Source organism: Stomoxys calcitrans, chromosome 4, assembly GCF_963082655.1.
Source record: "Stomoxys calcitrans chromosome 4, idStoCalc2.1, whole genome shotgun sequence".
In the NCBI taxonomy this organism is placed as follows: domain Eukaryota; kingdom Metazoa; phylum Arthropoda; class Insecta; order Diptera; family Muscidae; genus Stomoxys; species Stomoxys calcitrans.
This window is the reverse complement of record NC_081555.1, coordinates 93,895,462-93,915,743: the sequence shown is the minus strand read 5'-3', so window position 1 is coordinate 93,915,743 and position 20,282 is coordinate 93,895,462. Positions and strand designations below refer to the sequence as shown.

At 40.6% G+C, this 20,282-nt stretch overlaps 2 protein-coding genes and 2 long non-coding RNA genes across 5 annotated transcripts; 1 reads left to right on the top strand and 3 right to left on the bottom strand.

Moving 5' to 3' along the window:
- Window positions 1-257: 257 nt before the first annotated feature.
- LOC106082167 (uncharacterized) lies at window positions 258-765 on the top strand. The gene has a single exon (XM_013244521.2). The coding sequence runs from the start codon at window positions 371-373 to the stop codon at window positions 659-661; it is 291 nt and encodes a 96-aa protein (XP_013099975.1). The 5' UTR covers window positions 258-370; the 3' UTR covers window positions 662-765.
- Window positions 704-3,489, bottom strand: LOC106082166 (26S proteasome non-ATPase regulatory subunit 8). Its single transcript, XM_013244520.2, has 4 exons — window positions 3,279-3,489; window positions 2,990-3,165; window positions 1,137-1,344; window positions 704-1,078 (listed from the first exon to the last, which is right to left on the bottom strand). The coding sequence occupies exons 1-4, from the start codon at window positions 3,384-3,386 to the stop codon at window positions 773-775; spliced, it is 798 nt and encodes a 265-aa protein (XP_013099974.1). The 5' UTR covers window positions 3,387-3,489; the 3' UTR covers window positions 704-772.
- A 3,193-nt stretch (window positions 3,490-6,682) lies between these two features.
- LOC131996682 (uncharacterized) lies at window positions 6,683-9,102 on the bottom strand. Of its 2 annotated transcripts, none has more exons than XR_009397931.1 (3): window positions 8,969-9,102; window positions 7,424-7,583; window positions 6,683-7,330 (listed from the first exon to the last, which is right to left on the bottom strand). It is a non-coding gene; the product is annotated as an uncharacterized LOC131996682 (long non-coding RNA). The 2 variants fall into 2 exon arrangements; XR_009397930.1 differs by having other exon boundaries at window positions 6,683-7,316.
- Window positions 9,103-19,116: 10,014 nt separating this feature from the next.
- On the bottom strand, window positions 19,117-20,282 carry LOC131996683 (uncharacterized). Its single transcript, XR_009397932.1, has 2 exons — window positions 19,858-20,282; window positions 19,117-19,750 (listed from the first exon to the last, which is right to left on the bottom strand). It is a non-coding gene; the product is annotated as an uncharacterized LOC131996683 (long non-coding RNA).

Below are 20,282 nucleotides of genomic sequence, written 5' to 3'. Positions count from 1 at the left end.
CAAATACTCTGGTGGAAATCGAACTCACTACCACCGCGCTGGTAATCCGAGCACGCTTCTAACTTGGCTGTCGGTGCGTCTTATGCCACCTTATAAAGTTCACAAAATGTATATAATTTAATATTTTGTGGTATATACATATGTACATAAATTTTACAAAATTCTTATATATTCTTTAAAGTTTACAACGTACAACATGATGAGCCGTTACGCTATTCCGATACGTTTGGTTATTTTCTTCTCTCGTTTCCTCGTTTGACATTTGTCATTTTGGGCAGTCGTTTGCGTAAGATTACGTGAATTTAGACATTTGTTAATTGTTGAAGAAATTATTAAAATATTTTATCGTTCACTAAAAGCGCTTAGTAAAATGTTGCGAAACGCTCGTTCCTGCAATTCACTTGCTGCACGCTTGTATTCCCAGGGAACTGGAGCTGCAAAACCAACAGCAACTGCCACCAAACCTCCAACTTCAAATGTCACAGGTCTGAGCTCCAATTGTGTGAAACCCACAACTGGTCCAGTGGGTCCTGGCGCTGCCGCTGATAGTCCAAACTACAAAGTTCCAGAATATTTTTTATTTAATCGTTTCTCCTATGCTGAGGCCGAAGTTGAAATGGCCAAATATCGCTGTCCCCAACCATCCGCTTTGAAGAAGTAAATAACTCTAAACAATGTTTTAGCAAAATTGTTGGAAAAAAAATTCAATTGTAAATGAATGAGTGTTTTATTGATGTGAAGAATAAATCTATACAATTAGCGTGATACTGTATTAAACTATCATTTCCAATTCACGGGCATAGAATATTGCCTGTTCGGCCAATTCTACTGAAGGTAAAATTTCTTTCGGCTTTACAGATCTATCAACAAAATTGTAAACTCCATCATTATCTAATTGCCAATTGCGTTTTTTGCCGAAACTTTTAACTTCCTCTGGAGTCTTAAGGTTCAATCGTTTTGCAGAATCTTGAACAGATATTTTATCGTATGCCTTTTCAATGCACCCAGCAATTTCATCGCGTACGGTACACAATAACATGTCCATGAAATAGCAGTATATTTCGGAAGGAACGCAGCTCTGAAATTAAACAAGAATATCTATTAGGAAAACAATGCATAATATGTTGTAATTTTACCTTAGCTTGGAATATTTTATTATAACGTCCCTCCATAATATATTGTTCTAAGGCTAATATGGGTCCAATATATTTATTTGTATGAATTATTTCCGCCGACAAAAGCTCGAGTTCGGTGTGAAATTCAGATACACGATTCACAGACAGCAAGTACAATAAGTTCAGTCCCAATAATTTAAACATATTTTCGGATTCACCTATTTCTTTCCTGAAATAAAAAGAAAAGTTTATGTAGATTATGGATAAAAAAAATTACGACCTTAACATTTAAAGATTTTATCAAAACTACTTATTTTGTACATTAAATACTACAGCTGCTTTTCATAAAGAAATCCTGAATACCATTGAAAAATGGATACTCCTTTATTTATTTTATTATGGGATTTATAGAAAAATTAAGCATGTAAAGATTTAGTTCTCTATTTGCCGTGTTATTTTGGGATGGGCTACCCTCATATTGGGCCAGGTCTTAACCAACCCAAAACGCGCATTAAGACGCTTATCGCTGCTTAACAGTTTTCGACACAGCCCGCCATATCACTTTTTTTAGGGCATCACCAATAACGAGAATATCCAAATCTGTGCTAAATTTTCCGCTTATAAATTGAAAATTTTTGTTATTACGGCTCAAATATGAACCGAATCCAATTCGGTCCAAAAATTTTAATTGTAAATCGGGAGAATATATGAAAGTTTATAGAAATCTGGGATGGATTATGAAAATAACCCAGACCAAGGGCGAATTATGGCATACGTGAACGATCTCATTGAATTGAGATTTATGAAACGTTTTTCATAAAGTTTCATTGGGACGTATTTAAATTTTTTTCATAAATGTTATGACAAGCTCATTATTATCATTAACATTTTTCTTTCTGTGTAGTTTCCAACTCTGGCGATAACATCAAAAACAATTTTCAGCGGTGGTTATTTCTTTCTAATGCTGGCAACATTTGTGAGGGACTATGTCATGTAAAAGGAGGCCACCCTAGAACAGAGGTTTGCATGTCCGCTTATGGCGCTGAACGCCTGGGTTCGAACCCAAGCGTGAACACCAGCAAAAAATTTCCAAAAATTTATCCTCTGCTAATGCCGGCAACATATGTGAAAAGCTATGCCATTTGAAAAAATTGTATGACAGCCATGTAGAAACTTCTCCCCCAAGAGGTCTCGCACTGCGGCACGCCTTTCGGACTCGGTTATAAAAAGGAGGCTCTTATCACCCGCCGGAGGGTTAAGCTCGATGGCAACCCTCCGGCGGGTGAGAAGTTTTCTTGGGTCGCTTTTTCATTTTCAAACTAAATTACTCCTTGATGGTTTATGGGAAGTATACCCGACCTCTACATGTATTCCAAGGAAATTTTATCTAGAATCGTTTAAAAAAATATTTAAAGCGATCCGACTAATAGTTTGCCTTCACGGCCAAATCGTTGGCAAATTTAATGTCCCTTAATATGTTCACAATATACGTCAGACAGTCGGAAACAGATCTCAATCCCTGGATTCTCAATGTAGACCCCCAGGTCCTCTAGCTTTGATCTTAGACTATGCTGCTGACAGCAGTACATCGCACTGGACATTAAGTGTCGTTTCAGCTATCCGATTCGTCGCTTCAAATTTAACGTCCTATGGCCTGCTCCTATGTTCAGTCCTAATAATTTAAACATATTTTACTGTGTCTCTAAAATAGATTCCGAACGTGCAAATGATTATGAGTAGAAAGAGCGTCACCTTTACTTTGTAGCGTTGCAAACAAATGCACAAAGTTATAGTTCCCGGTACCACAGTATTGGAATAGCGATGGGGCCTATACCCAGTACAATTCTTTGATGGAAATACACCACACAACTTACTTGTAATCGTAATAATAACATTTCAGTTGGGACATATAACGCTCAAAAGCCGGAATATCTTTTGTTGCCACACTGTATTCAACCGCAATTTCCAATACATTCCTTGAAAGAATCATTTCTGCTTTCGTCGATGTCACATCTTTTGTGGGCAGGAATGCCAATTTCGTAAGAGCAACCTGAATATATAGGTAAAAAAACAGTTTAGGATAAAAGGCAATGATAAAGCAAAACAAACAGAAGCCTTCAAGAATTCTCAAAAAAGTTAAGTATGCGGCAAAAACTACAATACCTTTAACTGATCCAGCAGTTGCCCACACTTCTTTAAGTTTTGAGGTTTTTTAGACCATTCTGTGTTTAATTCCTTGTATAATGTTTCCACACTTTGTAATTGGGACATTTTTTCTTATTTCTTTGTAAAACGAACTTCTCCTGAATGCTATGAACAAGACGATGATGATGGATGATTTGCAAAAAGTCGACTTTTAACTAATCGATTAATCGACTTTTGGTGTAAAAAATCGAAGTTGATTTTTAGTGGCTAAAAAAAAATGTTTACGTTGCCGTTATCGTTATAACAAGCAATCGCTATATGGATAGGAAACCCAAATGCTGCTTCTTCTGAGCAACAGGCTAGTATGCCCATCTATGAATAATCCTGGCAAGAATTATAATTAGATTTAGCTGCTACTTGGATCTAAAGTATCTATAAAATATAAAGAGCACATAATTGGCTCATTTTGTGTAGATATGAATCAGATTTAAAAACATTTAAATTTTATTGATACAAATTAAAAAAAAAGTAAATAAATAAAAAGAATGACAACGGGTAAAAAATATAAATATTTACATACATGTATATGTAAATATATAACATTGCCGCCAAAGCAAAGTTGTGGTTTATGCTCTGGCTTCTTTATAGGGACTGTCGGATTGACGAACCTCCACCCACCAAGTTTTTGGGCATTGAGCCCAGCAACTTGCGCCACTATCTTAGCACGCAATGTATCATTGAAACAAAATTAAATGCACTTTAAAGATTGTATTTCCTCCTTCACAGAAGTGAAACATTCCACAGTAGTAGAAGTCTCTCCTTGTTGTTATATAATACAATATAATACAAAAAGCCATATGGCCAAATAACTGTATTACAAGTCAAGCTATCTGAGTAAAAGTATCTACACGATATGAAAACAGTAAAAAATAAAATCTAAATAAAAAATGTATAAGTAGCAAAGTAATAATAACAGGCTTTAAGTTATGGTGGTCACCATACTCTTGTAAATGTGTCTCTTTGTCTTGAAGTAATTGGATAGTACTTCTAATCTAACTTGAAATACCAGCTTATCCTTTTCCAGTTGATTAAAGTCTTATTTCATTTTCTCCACCTGAGCGGTTACTGATGAAGTTAGTTCTAAGGGACAACATGTCATATTGGTACTTAAAAATAACCAATTCCTTACGCTCCTTCAATGTGATGTATTTCTTTTGAGTCTCCAATAGTTCCGCATCCCATTTTTGACTCAAAAGTTTTGTGTGTCTTCGCTGCCAGATTACCATTTATTTCCAGAATAGCATCTTAAACTAAGATAAAGCACTTACTTTGCTGTCAATTTGATTACTCAACAATTCCGCGACAATTTTATTCAATTCAGTACCTGCATCCACAGCATTTTCCAGTTCTTTCTGTAATGTGGTTGTTATTGTTGCAGCAGTGTGTTGTACACTAAGGCGGCAGCCCTTGCCGATGAAGGACTTCATCGGGTCAATCCGGTACGTACAACCGGCTGCCTTGGGATTGCAGCGTTGGTAGAGTACATATACAGCAAGATTTTAGGTATATTATCATCATAGTATGCGAAGTTACAATGTCAAGCAGTGTAATTGATCACAATAATGTTAGAGATTAACATTTCGATTATAAAAAATAGTATTAAAATTCAAAAATTAAACATCAAAGTTTGTAATTGAACAAGTCGGTATGATTATCACAACATGAGTACACATTAAAATCATGGCAGCCGGTTATACGTACCGGATTGGCCCGATGGAGTCTATCATCGGTAAGGGATGTCGCCTCAGTGTACAACACACTGCTGAAACAAAAACATTCAAATCACAAGCATAAAAGGGGATAATACGAAAATGAAAATTAACACAATAGATTATTTGTTTGAAAATAGCTTTTTAAAGATTTTTTAAAGATAATGACGTTGCCGGCGTATCGATTCGATGGTGGTAGCAATTTCCATAATCGGATTACATTAACGACGTATTGCCATTTTATTTGATTTATTTAATTCTGTTTTCGCACACAACAAGATTACAATAATCGAATTCATATAGTATTTGCAAGATTACAATGGTAGACATGTACATTGGTATGTATAAAAAATCATAAAGTATAACAATTTTTGTATATCAGAGTTATGAAAATGGAAAACAAAATATGAATTGTATTCAAACTTTTGTATTCCTTGAAAATATTTTTTTAAGGATTGTTTAAAGCGTTGAATCTTTGGTGACAGAGAGTTCCACAAACGGATTGCATTTATAAAAAATTGCCAATCTGATATTAATAGGCGATATCGAAGACGGACTGTTAATAATCTTCGGTTTGTTCAAACTGTACCTTTTGGTAGAGATATTTAGGACTTTTTTCGGTTATTATTCTATGAATACGATTTTTTATGTTGAGAAAATCTTTTTTTGGTTGAAAATGAAATTTCGATACAGGAAACCAGTCAAATGCTTCTAGAAACAACACACTCTTTGTTGACTTTAAAATGTTTTTTGCTATACTATTCTTTGAATAGAAAGCATTAAACAATGGTCCAAAGCCGGAAAATATTCTGCAATGGAATATCAATAAAATCATTAAACTTCATGTCAAAAAGGATTTACGAGAACGGTGCAGGACTTTCATACCGTTTCAGTCCATGGACATATCTGACTATGGCATTGTAGCTTGTCTCCAGTCTTCTTGCACTCCTCGAATCGCAATACCATTATGATAAAAGTAGGCGATAGCGCGGCTAGAAAACTAGGACACATTGGTTTGTTCTTCCAAATTGTAGTATAAAAATTGTGTATATTCTGGAGATTTCTCATATTCAATTTTATAAAAAGGACAAGGTTATTAGTTTTAAGGAAATCTTTAAGCTCCATCTCAAAAAGTTTTTCCAACCCTCATAACGTTTTAATCTATAAACATATCTAACGATTGAATTATGGGTAGTCTCTAGTCGTCTTGTACTTCTGGAATCACATGTTGTGTGCGCGATGTCAGGGCGTTAGTAGGTCCCCATATTGACCCTATTGTGAATATCATGATGTTCATTTGGTTGGCAACGCGGCCGAAACAGCTGGCCACAGATTGGAATTGATATATGTCAGGTCGCTTGGGGCCAAATATCAAAAATAAGGGAAAAAGCGAAAGGAAAAAGCCATATTAGGAAATTTAGGGAAAATGGCCGATTTCCTGGGCTTTGCCCTTTCTTTTGGATCTGGATATTGGAGCTGGCTGGATGGAGAGGAGAGAGTTTGTCTGCGAGAGATTGGAGAAGAAAGTTTTTTCTGCAAGTGTCTGCGGTTAAGTGAAATGCCCGGTGCCACAAAGCAGTGTGAACCACTTTTACATTAATATAAACGCTATGAACAAAAAAAAAAGGAAAAGAGAAAATAAAACACCAGTGGTAGCGAAAGAGTTTTTTTATTTGCCGTGAATTTGTGTTCAAGAAAATTTGCATTTTTGGCTACAACCTAAATTAATTAATCAACTACAAATAAGAAAGAAAAACACAAGGCTAAAATCTACATGCCGAATAATCTTAAAAGCTACGTGTCAATTAATCTTGAAAAACTACATGCGAATTAATCCTAAAAACTACGTGCATCAGGAAGTTACAACCTAAAAACTATATGAGATTAAAACTTACCAACTAAACAGAGTGTAACTTGCAAACTAAATAGAGTGTTACTTACCAACTAAACAGAGTGTAACTTGCAAACTAAATAGAGTGTTACTTACAAACTAAATAGAGTGTAACTTACAAACTAAATAGAGTTTAACTTACAAACTAAATAGAGCTTAACCTACAAGTAAAAAAAAGGCTTAACCTACAAACTGAATTGGATTTATAGCCTAAATAGAGAGTCTGGAAAATATATGAAGTATAAGCAAAATAAGGAATAATTACAATACACCTATCGTCGGTCATCAGCCACGCCCAGTCACCATCGCCACTCCAATCAACGTGGGAGCTCCTGATGCTTGCAACCTCCCCGGGTTGCAGGGGTAAATGCCGGACTCCGGACCAAAACGGACGACCTATAAAGACAGACCTTTTTTTTTACAGTAAATACTTGCATATATAAATATATTTGTGCCCAATACTATCTAGATATATATATATATATATTAATTTTCTTTTTTACCTGGGGGAGACAAGAAGGGTTATCTGTCCCAACTTAAATTTAGTGAGTTCCGTTTTAGAGGAACCGTAGGCGCTAGGATCAGAGCTCTAATCCGGGTAGGTCCTCAATACGTTGATCAGGGAGCTTTTGCCCGTTAGGTGGGGATATCAGCTTGTCAAACCTAAAAGGAGAAAAAGGAATTGATTGAAAGAAAACAGAAAAGGCGGAATATATTCATATAGACAACACGGACGGACAGAACCAACTACCGACGTTTATACGCGGACGGACATCAGCGGCAGCCCGGCCGAAGCAAACCGGGAACCTTACTTCAGCGGATAGAAATGATCGGATCGAAGGCGAACGGTGGATGTCATTGTTGGAATTCTATTTAAGATTTCTTTGTACTTGTGACAATAAAGAGGGCAGTTTTATAACGTTTTGGAATACGGAATTAGAAATGTGTTTGGCTTAGGCCGATTTTAGGAAGGTGGTAGGGAGCATGTAAGAGGTAAGTAGGGGTACCGATGTTGGGATACCTAGGGCATGGTGTAGGTATCATGGTGAAGCCCGATCGTGGCTTCTGTGGGAGGGCCAAGTGCTTGGCATACCAGCCGCCAAGCCACGTATCGTCCGGTGCAGTGTAGGTTATTTGTCCATTAATTTCGTGAGTGAACGTGTTTGTTTTTTTTTTTTTCGACATTGTCTCCTGTTCCTTTTTTTCATGGACTTATTTTGGCCTACCTTTTTCTTTCTTTCTTACGCAAAGACCGGTATGATTTTTTTTGGTTTATGGTGTGATAGATGTCATGGTTGCAAGAACCACCCCCATCCGGCGAGCCCTAGCCGCGCTAAACGCCAGCATACCGGCAAGGCAATTCATGGCACCACAAACGGGGTTTTATCGTCAGATAAATCCCAACCTTGGAACACCACCATTAACAAAATGGCGCCCAACGTGGGGCCCGAAATAAGTCCTTTTAGTGTCAATAGCTTTTGTTTTGTGTAGAGAATGTCTTGGTTTACTTGTCAGTCAGAAATGAGTCCCGTTTAGGTCATTTAAGAGTCCCTAACGCGTTTGCTACATTTAAGACCCAAGTTAAGCAGTCCTTTTCTAAACAGAATTTCCTTTGGGGTGCGATTATTTTAATCCAGAAGTCGTGATAGCTTCTTGGAAGTAAGCTTTTAATCGCTTTTTGGATTTTAATTTAGTTTATCCCTAATTTCATCACAATAGCCCATTCATTTATTTCTATCAGTCCTACACATTATGTAATCACCAAGTAGAAGACGTCTCATTTGGTGAAGTCCCGCCCGGTCGAGTTTAGAGACTCTGGAGGACGAGCAGCTTCATCAAAGGAGGCGATAGATACTTGGAGATTACAGGATGTGCCTTAAAGTGACAGCTTTCTCCGTGTCCGTGGTCTTGGTGACTAGTGGTAGCGATACCTAGTGTCATCAAAGGCCTTTGGACTTGGAGGAAAATGTCTACTTCGGCCTACATCTTTCCATATTTAGAGTCAATATTATTAAAGTTAGTTATAGCCTATCTGATTGTGGACTTACCTTTTTTTATCACGGGATACACGTTCTTCTTCGTCTTCGTACGCATTCGTGGCTTAGTCCATGGGCTGTAAGGCCAGACAAAGATTTATGTTTCCACGTGTTGTCCACCGTAGCTAGCTTTCCATGTTTCATCGTTTTTTGTTTTCGCGTTTACACTCACGAAACCCTGGAATCAAAATAAATACCTATATTAGAACATGCATACACTGGCATTATACGATACGTACATTATTTTACCTGTACTTACCTTTTTGATAGTTTGTTACCTACCACCGATCCATTACATGAATTTGTAGTCTTTTTTTTTCCTTCTGTTTTTGCTTTGGTAGATTTATTCCCTTAGTAGCAGGAGATTATCTATCTCATATCTCGAGGTACCAAATCTGTTTTTTTATTTAGAGAATTTTGTTTTTCTTATTAGTTTCTGTCATTTAAAGTTTGACACTTAATTTTTTTATTTTTGGAGTTTTCTTTATTTTACGAACTTTTAGCTTCTTACCCGCAAAAAGGTTTTCCTTTTGGCTATACATTCAGCATTTGCAGTCATAAATTACTCTAATGGTTAACACTCGCTCAGCAAGTAGGGAAGATTCTGGCCATTCCAGGATGCAGCCAAGAACTTCTCAGAATGTTCCGGTGAGCACAACCCAACCAGGTGTGACTTTCACTACCACAACGACAACAACCACAATGGCAGCCAGCAATGCGCCGATCGCATCTGCGCGTTCATCCGTCGCTCCACCACTACCACAGGGCATGGACGATTTGTCACGGCTATTGAATAGCACATTCAGCTCGCAAGGGCATGTATCATCTCCAACTTTTAGCCCACTCACTGGTCTCAACGTCCCAGCGCCTCCAGCAAACCCGACTATGAGTATTGGCATGCGCGAAATTATCTCTTCAGCCGTTGGTCTAGCCCGAATAGAGTTCGAGAGGGAGCAGACGGAAAGAATCAACAGCTTGATACCTACCATTGTTGAGGCTACTAAACGATCGTTAGGAGTGGGTAATTCCGTTCCTACGAACAATGTACCAATGGCTCAGCTGGCAACAGGACAGCCTGGAAGACCACTACTAGGCCAGGGACAGCATATGTCTTTGGGGCAAACGCATCCGCCTAGGGGTTTGTCATATATGCAGGCGCCAGTAGCTCCACCAGTCTCGTCATATCAACAGGCGGGGGCCTTATACTCACAACCACCGCCTTTTGTACCAAGCACCAGCACTGTCCCACACTCATCTATGCCAGCACCACCAGTTTCGGAGGCCGGCGGTCTCAGCGTGCCATCGGTGTACCGAAATTCCTGGGGTTCAACCCAGCCAAACTTTTACACGCCATTGAATGAGAGGCCACAGCAGCCTAACGTAAGTGAGCCACCACCATATTTGCAGCCGCCGTTGCAACCGGCGCATTTTCCAGGTCCTTCTTCACATTTTGGAAGGCCTGGAGGCAGCACACACACTGAGTCGACCAGTAAGCTAAATTTGGCCAAGTGGGGTATAAAATTTGATGGCACCTCCAAAACCATGAACGTGCAGGAGTTTATCTTTCGAGTAGGAGAGCTTAAAAGAGATTATGATTGCCCGGAAGGCGAATTCCTAACTAAGTTTCACCAGCTCTTGGAGAAACCAGCGCTAGACTGGTACTGGAACCACCGCAAGTTTGTCCAATTTCGATCTTGGGAAGAAATTGAGAGGGCTCTGCTGACGCAATACCAGCGGTTTGAAAACGAATTCCAGATTCAAACACAAATTCTCAATCGTCGCCAGCAGCCCCAAGAAACATTTGAAGATTTTTATAATGCGGTGATTCAGTTGCGAAACCAGCAGAAGCAACCCTATCGAGAGGCGGAGATGGTGGAAATTATGAGGGGCAACCTGAAAACATCATTGGCACAGATGATATTCTCAGTGAGAGTTAACGACTTGGGGAGCTTCTACAGAGAAGTCAAAAGGGCAGAAAATCTTCTTGCAAGCCACCGTCAACAGTATCAACGCCCTAATCTAGGGCCGCAGCGCGTTCACGAATTAGCCTGGGAGGAAGAGTTGCCTTCGGAGGCCATGGAAGTGGATGCAATTCAAGGCAAAACAAATCTGAAATGCTGGAATTGTGGTTTGGAAGGTCATAGCTGGGTGGATTGTGCCGCGCCTAGAAAATTCTTTTGCTACAGGTGTGGTCATGATGGAGTAACCGTCAGAAACTGTCCGAAATGTCAGGGAAACCGACAGAGGATCCCACCTCAGACTGGAGAGGTGCGGTCGACGCCAGTTTAACTCCAGTCCCGTCCCCTGATGAAAAGATCACCCTTCTTAGGAATTCCCAACAGCATAAGCATAGTTCTACACTTGTCCCAAAGCTTAGAGAGTTAAAGCCTTTACATGTCCGGGTACAAGAGTATAACGAGGCAAAGGCGAGGATTTTTGGGATCTCCAATAAGGTAAAGAAAGCGCGCGAGCGGTACAAAAAGAGGAAAGCTCTACGGCGACAAATTGCGGCCGCATCGCTCTACGAGGGTGACGACACTCGCTTTTATACACGGTTAGTTATTAATGGTCAAGAAATAGAGGGTCTGCTCGACAGCGGTGCCACGGTATCCTGTTTGGGAAAAGGTTGCGTCGACTTCGTCGGCCGTGCGAATCTAGTGGTACATCCATTCCACTCATATATACATACCGCGGATGAAAGCCCTCATAAAATAGTAGGTCGCGTCACGGCCACGGTTACTTTTAATAAAATGTCGCATGAAATAACCTTCTTTTTGGTGCCGTCTTTGGGAAGGTCGCTTTTTCTTGGCATAGATTTTATGCGCAAGTTTCAGCTCTTTGCCCAAATGGAGAGTTTGACCACCAACAATGTCAGCCTTTGTGATGACGCTGACGGCTGGGTCAATGATGACAGAAAAGTCCATGTATTGTCCTACTTCCAGCGGAAACGCTTGGAAGAAGTGATTGAGAAATTCCCTTGCTTTTCTAAGAAAGGCTTGGGTAGGACACAGTCTGAGGTACACACAATCGACACACGTGATTCAACTCCAGTTAAAAGTAAGCACTACCCAGTGTCACCAGCTGTGCAGAGATTAATGTATGCGGAGTTGGATAGGATGTTAGCCTTGGGTGTGATTGAGCAGAGCGATAGTCCCTGGAGTCATCCAGTGACCCTAGTCCGCAAGGGCGAGAAAAATAGACTGTGCATTGATGCTCGTAAACTAAATGCTCTCACCGTCAAGGACGCCTATCCTCTTCCGCATATTGAAGGTCTACTCAGCCGGCTTGGTGACACCTTTTATATATCCAGTGTCGACCTTAAGGATGCTTTCTGGCAGATACCCCTTGATGAGGCCAGTAAGGAAAAAACAGCCTTTACGGTGCCGGGGAGGCCTCTTTACCATTTTACCGTCATGCCTTTTGGGTTGTGTAATGCGGCCCAGAGGTTATGCCGGTTAATGGACAAAGTGATTCCCGCAGCACTAAGAGACCGTGTTTTTGTTTACTTGGATGACCTCTTGGTGGTTTCACCAGATTTTGACACTCACCTGGAGTTGCTGAAGCGTGTGGCCGAATTGTTAGCCAATGCGGGGCTCACAATAAATGTGGCAAAATCAAAATTTTGCTTCAAAGAGCTCCGATACTTGGGCTATGTTGTTGGTGGAGGTACCCTCAAGGCGGATCCAGCGAAAGTTGAAACTATAGCGCGATTTGACTATCCAAAGACGGCGAAGCAAGTAAGAAGTTTTATGGGCGCCACCGGCTGGTATAGGCGGTTTATTCCCGACTACGCAACGGTAGCTACCCCGATCTTCGATACTCTTAAAAAGGGTAAGACTTTTGTGTTTACCGACCAGGCGAAGGCTGCTTTTGATCAGTTGAAACAGGCTCTGATTACCAGCCCAGTACTCTCTCACCCGAACTTTGAGAAACATTTCTATGTGCAATGTGATGCCTCCGACCTGGGAATAGGAGCAGTCCTATTTCAGAAGGATGACGAGGGCGGAGAGCATCCCATTGCATATTTTTCACAGAAGTTAACATCCGCTCAAAGGAATTATTCAGTGACGGAGAGAGAGTGCTTGGCTGTGGTTATGGCAATAAAGAAATTCAGGCCTTATATTGAATTAATGGCTTTCACCATCATCACTGATCATAGCAGTCTCAAATGGTTGATGTTCCATAAGGATTTAAGCGGGAGACTGGCGAGGTGGAGTCTCCATCTTCAGTCCTTTACGTTCGATATCGAACATAGGCAGGGTACCCAGAACATTGTTCCGGATACCTTGTCTAGGTACGATATGGACGAACTGTCTACGGACTTAGGACAGTTGTTGGATCTCTCCTCGCCAGCCTTTAAGTCTGACGCCTATCAAGATCTTACCCGGAATATCGAAGAGAACGCGGCAAGTTTACCCGACTTGCGGGTTGTCGACGGTATCGCCTACAAAAGGACGCGACACTACGACGGTGACCCTTTGCGTGAGGATTTCGCATGGAAGTTGTGGATGCCGGCCGAGCTGACTGAACAAGTGATTGAAAGGGCTCATTGCCCACCTACCTCGGCTCATGGCGGATTTCACAAAACTTTGCACCGTGTAAAAGAGTACTTTTACTGGCCAAACATGGCGGTGCAGGTGCGAAGTTTTGTGAAACAATGCCGAGTTTGTAAGGAGACGAAGCCGGCAACCACAACTTTACGTCCACCCATGGGCAAAGAATTCGAAGTGGAACGACCATTCCAGCGCATCTACGTGGATTTCCTCGGCCCCTATCCGCGCTCCAAGTCGGGGAATTCCTTCATATTTATTGTTTTAGACCATCTGTCTAAGTACGTGCTGTTGAAGGCAATGGCTAAGGCGAGTGCCAAAAATGTGGTAAAGTTTTTGATTTCAGAAGTTTTCCATAAGTTTGGCACTCCAGAAGTCATTGTCTCCGACAATGGCAAACAGTTCGTAAGTAGGGAATTCCAGGACTTGGTTAAGAATTTTGGCGTGCAACACATGAAGACCGCTACCCATTCGCCACAGGCCAACGCGTCGGAGCGCGTTAACCAGTCGGTACTTGCCGCGATAAGAGCTTACCTTGGCGAAGACCACCGCGAATGGGATAGGCACCTTTCGGAGGTGGAATGTTCACTGCGCTCGTCGGTGCATAGCGCGACAAATGTGACGCCGTACTACGCCTTATTTGGGGTCAACATGATTAACCACGGAAGTGTTTACAAAATCGCGCGTAAGCTCCAAGTATTGGAAGACCCCGACGTGAACATCGTACCTAATTCGGAGAAAATGGATCATACCCGGAAATTCATCCAGGAAAACCTACACAAAGCTTACCTTAGGGGAGAAAAATCCTATAATCTTCGCTGCCGAAAAGTTAAATTCTTGCCCGGACAAGAAGTGTTTCGCCGTAGTTTTCGGCAAAGTAGTTTCTCTAACAACTACAACGCGAAGCTGGACAAAAAGTTTTTCAAGTGTAGAATTGTGCGGCCTGTAGGGAATTCTTTGTACGAAGTGGAAGATCTTCAAGGGAAATCTTTGGGCGTCTTTCACGCCAAAGACTTGAGGCAGTAATTTGGGCCCTGAGTAGTTTCTAGCTAGCGTTAGTTCTAGATTTAAGTATATGAATTGCTATTTCTTTTTGGATTTTAGGGTTAAGTATATGAAGTTCATTCTTCTTTTGGATTTTAGGTTAGGTAGTTGAATTGTTTTTTTTTGCTTTGAAAGGCATATGAATTTCGTTGTTTTATTGTTACTATTATTATTGATTCTATTATTCGTTTGAATTGCCTTAAATGGTAGGCGGTTTGTGTTTTTATAGGCTAGGATAGATATTAGGTCGTTATAGAGAATTTTCTTTTGGGTATACTATTATTTTAAGATGGGATAGCATAGTGTCCCTAAGCCAGAGTGGCGTAGCACTCTTGGCAACATTTTTTTTTTTACATTGTTTTCCTTCTTTTGCGTCTTAACCATTCTATCCGAATGTCGATATCTTTTCTTTTTGGCTTGAGCCAGATTTTTCTTCACTATGCGAACTTGTTTTAGTTTTTGGTTTGTTTGAGCACTTATTTTAGCTTTTTCTTTCAGTTGTTGTTTTTATTTCTTCTAATTAATTTTCCTAGGCTCATGCGCAAAGCGCGGTGTTTCACACGAGCGGGCTCAGTTGGCGACTTCGGCTTCCCCACTTTGTTTGCCGACCAAAAGGTCAGTGATGAACCTTCTACACCGGACCTTGGAGATGGACGCCAGAGTTTTCGTGACCAAAGTACCGCAGAAGCTCCCTCAGGTTGTGATTCCAACGTGTGCGGACGTCAATGGGCGGCCAACTTGTGACGTGTCATAGACCTCCGGAGCCTACCCCCCTGTGCCCCAGCGAAACTATGACATTAGGATGCACATCGTAGTAAGGGGGGAGGACGAATGAGGAATATGAGCTGCCAGAGGACGGTTATAGCGGATGGAATCACAGTGGATGGAAGACACAGGGCAGGTTCACCGCGGTGAATAAGCCGGTAACGCAGTAACCGGTGACGATGACTCTGGTGCACATCTCCAGATTGGTGGTCAGGAGCACCACGTATGTTTTTGGTGGAAGTAAACGGTCTGGGGAAGGGGTTAGCCGCCAAGGAAGTTGACCCGGGTGGGCACAAGAGAGGCAAACGTACGCTTTGGCGCATGCCCTTGGTCCTTGACCCTTATTAGTGTAGGTCGGTTGGTATTGTAAATGGGCCATATCGGTCCATGTTTTGATATAGCTGCCATATAAACCGATCTTGGGTCTTGACTTCTTGAGCCTCTAGAGGGCGCGATTCTTGTCCGATTTGAATGCATTTTGGCACGTAGTGTTTTGTTATGATATCCAACAAGTGTGCCAAGTATGGTTCAAATCGGTTCATGGCCTGATGTAGCTGCCATATGAACCGATCTGGGATCTTGACTTCTTGACCCCGAGAGGTCGCAATTCCTATCCGATATGCCTGATTTTTGAGATTTTGTACGACGGATCCTCTCATGACCATCAACAAACGTGTTTGTTGTGGTCTGGATCGGTCTATAGCCCGATACAGATCCCATATAAACCGTTCTCTCTATTTTGCTTCGTGAGCCCCAATGGGCGCAATTCTTATACGAATTGGCTGAAATACACAGGTCTCCAACATGTAGTTTGATTGTGGTCCGAACCGGACCATATCCTGATATCGTTTTGGTAGCAGAGCAACTCTTTTCTTATGTCCTTTTTGCCTGGGAAGAGATGCCGGGAGGACAACTCGACAAATGCGATCCATGGTGGAGGGCGTATGGGATTCGGCCCGGCCGAACTTAGCACGCTTTTACTTGTTCATTTTACTTCTTTTTTTTAAGTTCTCAATTTCTAAGTTTTCTGAGAGCAAATCCGAGTCCGTTACAGCCTACGTGCTTCCAGTCTTATTCTCACACAAGTCCTGGACCTTACCTAGAACTAACCCCGATTCTTTGTTTTTTTTTTTTTTGCGAAATGGGTCAGGAGCTTTTGGTTATACCCGATTCTAGGGGCAGTTTTCTATCTGCCGACAGGCGTTTGGGAAGGAATAGAAGAGGAGAAACGGACTTACCTGTTTCCTCTGGTACTCGGTTGTTCCTTGTGTGTGGGGTTCCTATTAGTCCCTGGGCGAAGACCTGTTTGGAATCGTAAAGGGGTGTAAGTGCGGATCAGTTATGGTAGTTCATGTATACTTACCTGGCCTTTCCATCCTGTCCTGTCTTATCCTCTCCGGTTTTGTCCTTAGTCCTCGATGATGTAGTAGTCCATATCCCTGTGATGTATTCCTTGGGACCTGCAAGTGGAAAAAGAGGAATTATCATTTAGTACCATTCACCTGATATGGTTTTATATGTTTAAAATTTTGAAAGTTTTTGTTTTTTTTCCAGTTTGTCCATTTCGCACTAAATGCTTTATTTAACATAGATTCTGGCATTGCATTTCTGCTTCAATCTCATGTTTTTTGTTTTATTTTTCAAAATTTTCCTAAAGGCCAATTTATAATTTTTATCGCATATTCACGATCACTTATAATTTCGGCATTTTATTTTTTTTTTGTAAATCCTTTTTGATTTTTCGCACTAACTTTCTCTTACACTTTCACTTCTCAGTTCATTGAACTCTTTACGGCACTCACAAAGTCGCAAACCAATTTGGATTTTGTTCGAACCTTGTCTTTTGTTTCACGGCTATCAGGCCCCTACTTCGTTTTTCTTTTTATTCGCTTTAACACAGTTCATTTTCCAATTGTTTTATTTTGCACACTCCAATTTTTTATTTTTTTATTTTAAGTATTTCACTCACTAAGTTCGATTAATTTTCTAGTCATTAATTTTCTGTCCGTCCGAAGTCTATTTTCTTTTCATCTTCCTTTTTCACTTCATCACATTATTTTTATTGCACTTGGTGTTTTAATTCAGGCGTTTCACTTATTGTTCGGCGTGCACTTTACTTTTGTTTCACTCCACTAAACTAATTGGCGCGTTTGTTATGCGTACCCCCACCCCCCATTCGTTATTTGAGTGGGTTACGCACACTTGCGTTTGACACCATTGCACTACACGATTACACACTTACGCACTAGCGCCATCGGTATTGGTGGGTGCATGTTGGTTTTATGCATGAACTCTTGTGGGTGTATTGGACTGACGCCAACTTTTTTCTGGAACCCACGCTGTTTTTTTCTCGGCACGGCACTCTTAAGTTATTTGTTAATTTATTTTATTTGTCACCTTTTTAGCAATTTGCATTATTTTTCGCCCTCACAATTAACCCCGTATAGCTTAGTGGCCTTAGCTACTGGTGGCTAATGGGTGGTTTGTTGGGTTGGGCAAATTAGTTTTCTGAAACATTTCGGTTGAAGTTTTTTGATTTGGGGTTGTATGTTTTTTTTTGAGATTCCGTGAACTTTCCCCCAACATTTTCTTTGAATTGTCCATCTTTTTTTTTTTAAGGGGTTTATGGGTTTTTAGTTTCTTTTATTTATTCACACACACGCACACACACACACACTCGCCGGTTTCATTCATAGATTTTATACGCAATTTTTATTTTTTTGTTTTTCCAACACGCCCGCACCTGTTTTTTATTAGAACACGTTTTATTTTGCCCTAGCAGGGTCACTGGTTTATTTTCATTTATTTTTTTTTCACAAATAATACTTACCATTTGTTTCCATTGGTGCTGCTGCGGTCGTCCCATTGACAAAATGAAGTAATTTCTTCTTCTTTGGCCTTTAGCTATCCATTTCATTCATCACGAGTTGATATCCATAGGCCCGGCCCTAGTGACGAGCGCGTATGTCATTTCGTATTAGGGGGTTCACACGCTGCGATATAAAATAAAGGGATGGACACACGTATGGAAGTGCAAATTTTAGTTGTGAAAATCAGCTATTTAAGGTAAAGGCTTGTAATGTGGTATACGTTGACGTGTCCTAGACACCTTCTCCAGTGAGAGGCCGGCCCGGGAATTGAGTTGTGTTGAATAAAAGTTCTTAAAAGAGTTGAGCTAGGGCGACGATTAATTCCACCAATTGAACGGCGGATTCCACTAATTGAGCGATTAGTCGATAGGGATGCCAGTTCGGATCACATTTTAGGGTTGCCCATTCGTAAACAGCCGGATTTTTAACCTTTCTACACTGCGAGAAATCGCACCTTTTTTCCCTCCCATCCTTTGATAGTGATATCGGCAGGATGGTTGGGTTTGTTGTGTGCGCGATGTCAGGGCGTTAGTAGGTCCCCATATTGACCCTATTGTGAATATCATGATGTTCATTTGGTTGGCAACGCGGCCGAAACAGCTGGCCACAGATTGGAATTGATATATGTCAGGTCGCTTGGGGCCAAATATCAAAAATAAGGGAAAAAGCGAAAGGAAAAAGCCATATTAGGAAATTTAGGGAAAATGGCCGATTTCCTGGGCTTTGCCCTTTCTTTTGGATCTGGATATTGGAGCTGGCTGGATGGAGAGGAGAGAGTTTGTCTGCGAGAGATTGGAGAAGAAAGTTTTTTCTGCAAGTGTCTGCGGTTAAGTGAAATGCCCGGTGCCACAAAGCAGTGTGAACCACTTTTACATTAATATAAACGCTATGAACAAAAAAAAAAGGAAAAGAGAAAATAAAACACCAGTGGTAGCGAAAGAGTTTTTTTATTTGCCGTGAATTTGTGTTCAAGAAAATTTGCATTTTTGGCTACAACCTAAATTAATTAATCAACTACAAATAAGAAAGAAAAACACAAGGCTAAAATCTACATGCCGAATAATCTTAAAAGCTACGTGTCAATTAATCTTGAAAAACTACATGCGAATTAATCCTAAAAACTACGTGCATCAGGAAGTTACAACCTAAAAACTATATGAGATTAAAACTTACCAACTAAACAGAGTGTAACTTGCAAACTAAATAGAGTGTTACTTACCAACTAAACAGAGTGTAACTTGCAAACTAAATAGAGTGTTACTTACAAACTAAATAGAGTGTAACTTACAAACTAAATAGAGTTTAACTTACAAACTAAATAGAGCTTAACCTACAAGTAAAAAAAAGGCTTAACCTACAAACTGAATTGGATTTATAGCCTAAATAGAGAGTCTGGAAAATATATGAAGTATAAGCAAAATAAGGAATAATTACAATACACCTATCGTCGGTCATCAGCCACGCCCAGTCACCATCGCCACTCCAATCAACGTGGGAGCTCCTGATGCTTGCAACCTCCCCGGGTTGCAGGGGTAAATGCCGGACTCCGGACCAAAACGGACGACCTATAAAGACAGACCTTTTTTTTTACAGTAAATACTTGCATATATAAATATATTTGTGCCCAATACTATCTAGATATATATATATATATATTAATTTTCTTTTTTACCTGGGGGAGACAAGAAGGGTTATCTGTCCCAACTTAAATTTAGTGAGTTCCGTTTTAGAGGAACCGTAGGCGCTAGGATCAGAGCTCTAATCCGGGTAGGTCCTCAATACGTTGATCAGGGAGCTTTTGCCCGTTAGGTGGGGATATCAGCTTGTCAAACCTAAAAGGAGAAAAAGGAATTGATTGAAAGAAAACAGAAAAGGCGGAATATATTCATATAGACAACACGGACGGACAGAACCAACTACCGACGTTTATACGCGGACGGACATCAGCGGCAGCCCGGCCGAAGCAAACCGGGAACCTTACTTCAGCGGATAGAAATGATCGGATCGAAGGCGAACGGTGGATGTCATTGTTGGAATTCTATTTAAGATTTCTTTGTACTTGTGACAATAAAGAGGGCAGTTTTATAACGTTTTGGA

What these genes read in the sequence shown, in the direction of transcription:
- LOC106082166 (XM_013244520.2), bottom strand. Translation starts at nt 3,386, where the DNA reads ATGTCCCAATTACAAAGTGTGGAAACATTATACAAGGAATTAAACACA. An exon ending in AACTGCTGGATCAGTTAAAG is followed by an intron (nt 3,166 to 3,278) that starts GTATTGTAGTTT and finishes CTATATATTCAG; the next exon opens with GTTGCTCTTACGAAATTGGC. An exon ending in ATAAAATATTCCAAGCTAAG is followed by an intron (nt 1,079 to 1,136) that starts GTAAAATTACAA and finishes GTTTAATTTCAG; the next exon opens with AGCTGCGTTCCTTCCGAAAT.
- LOC106082167 (XM_013244521.2), top strand. Translation starts at nt 371, where the DNA reads ATGTTGCGAAACGCTCGTTCCTGCAATTCACTTGCTGCACGCTTGTAT.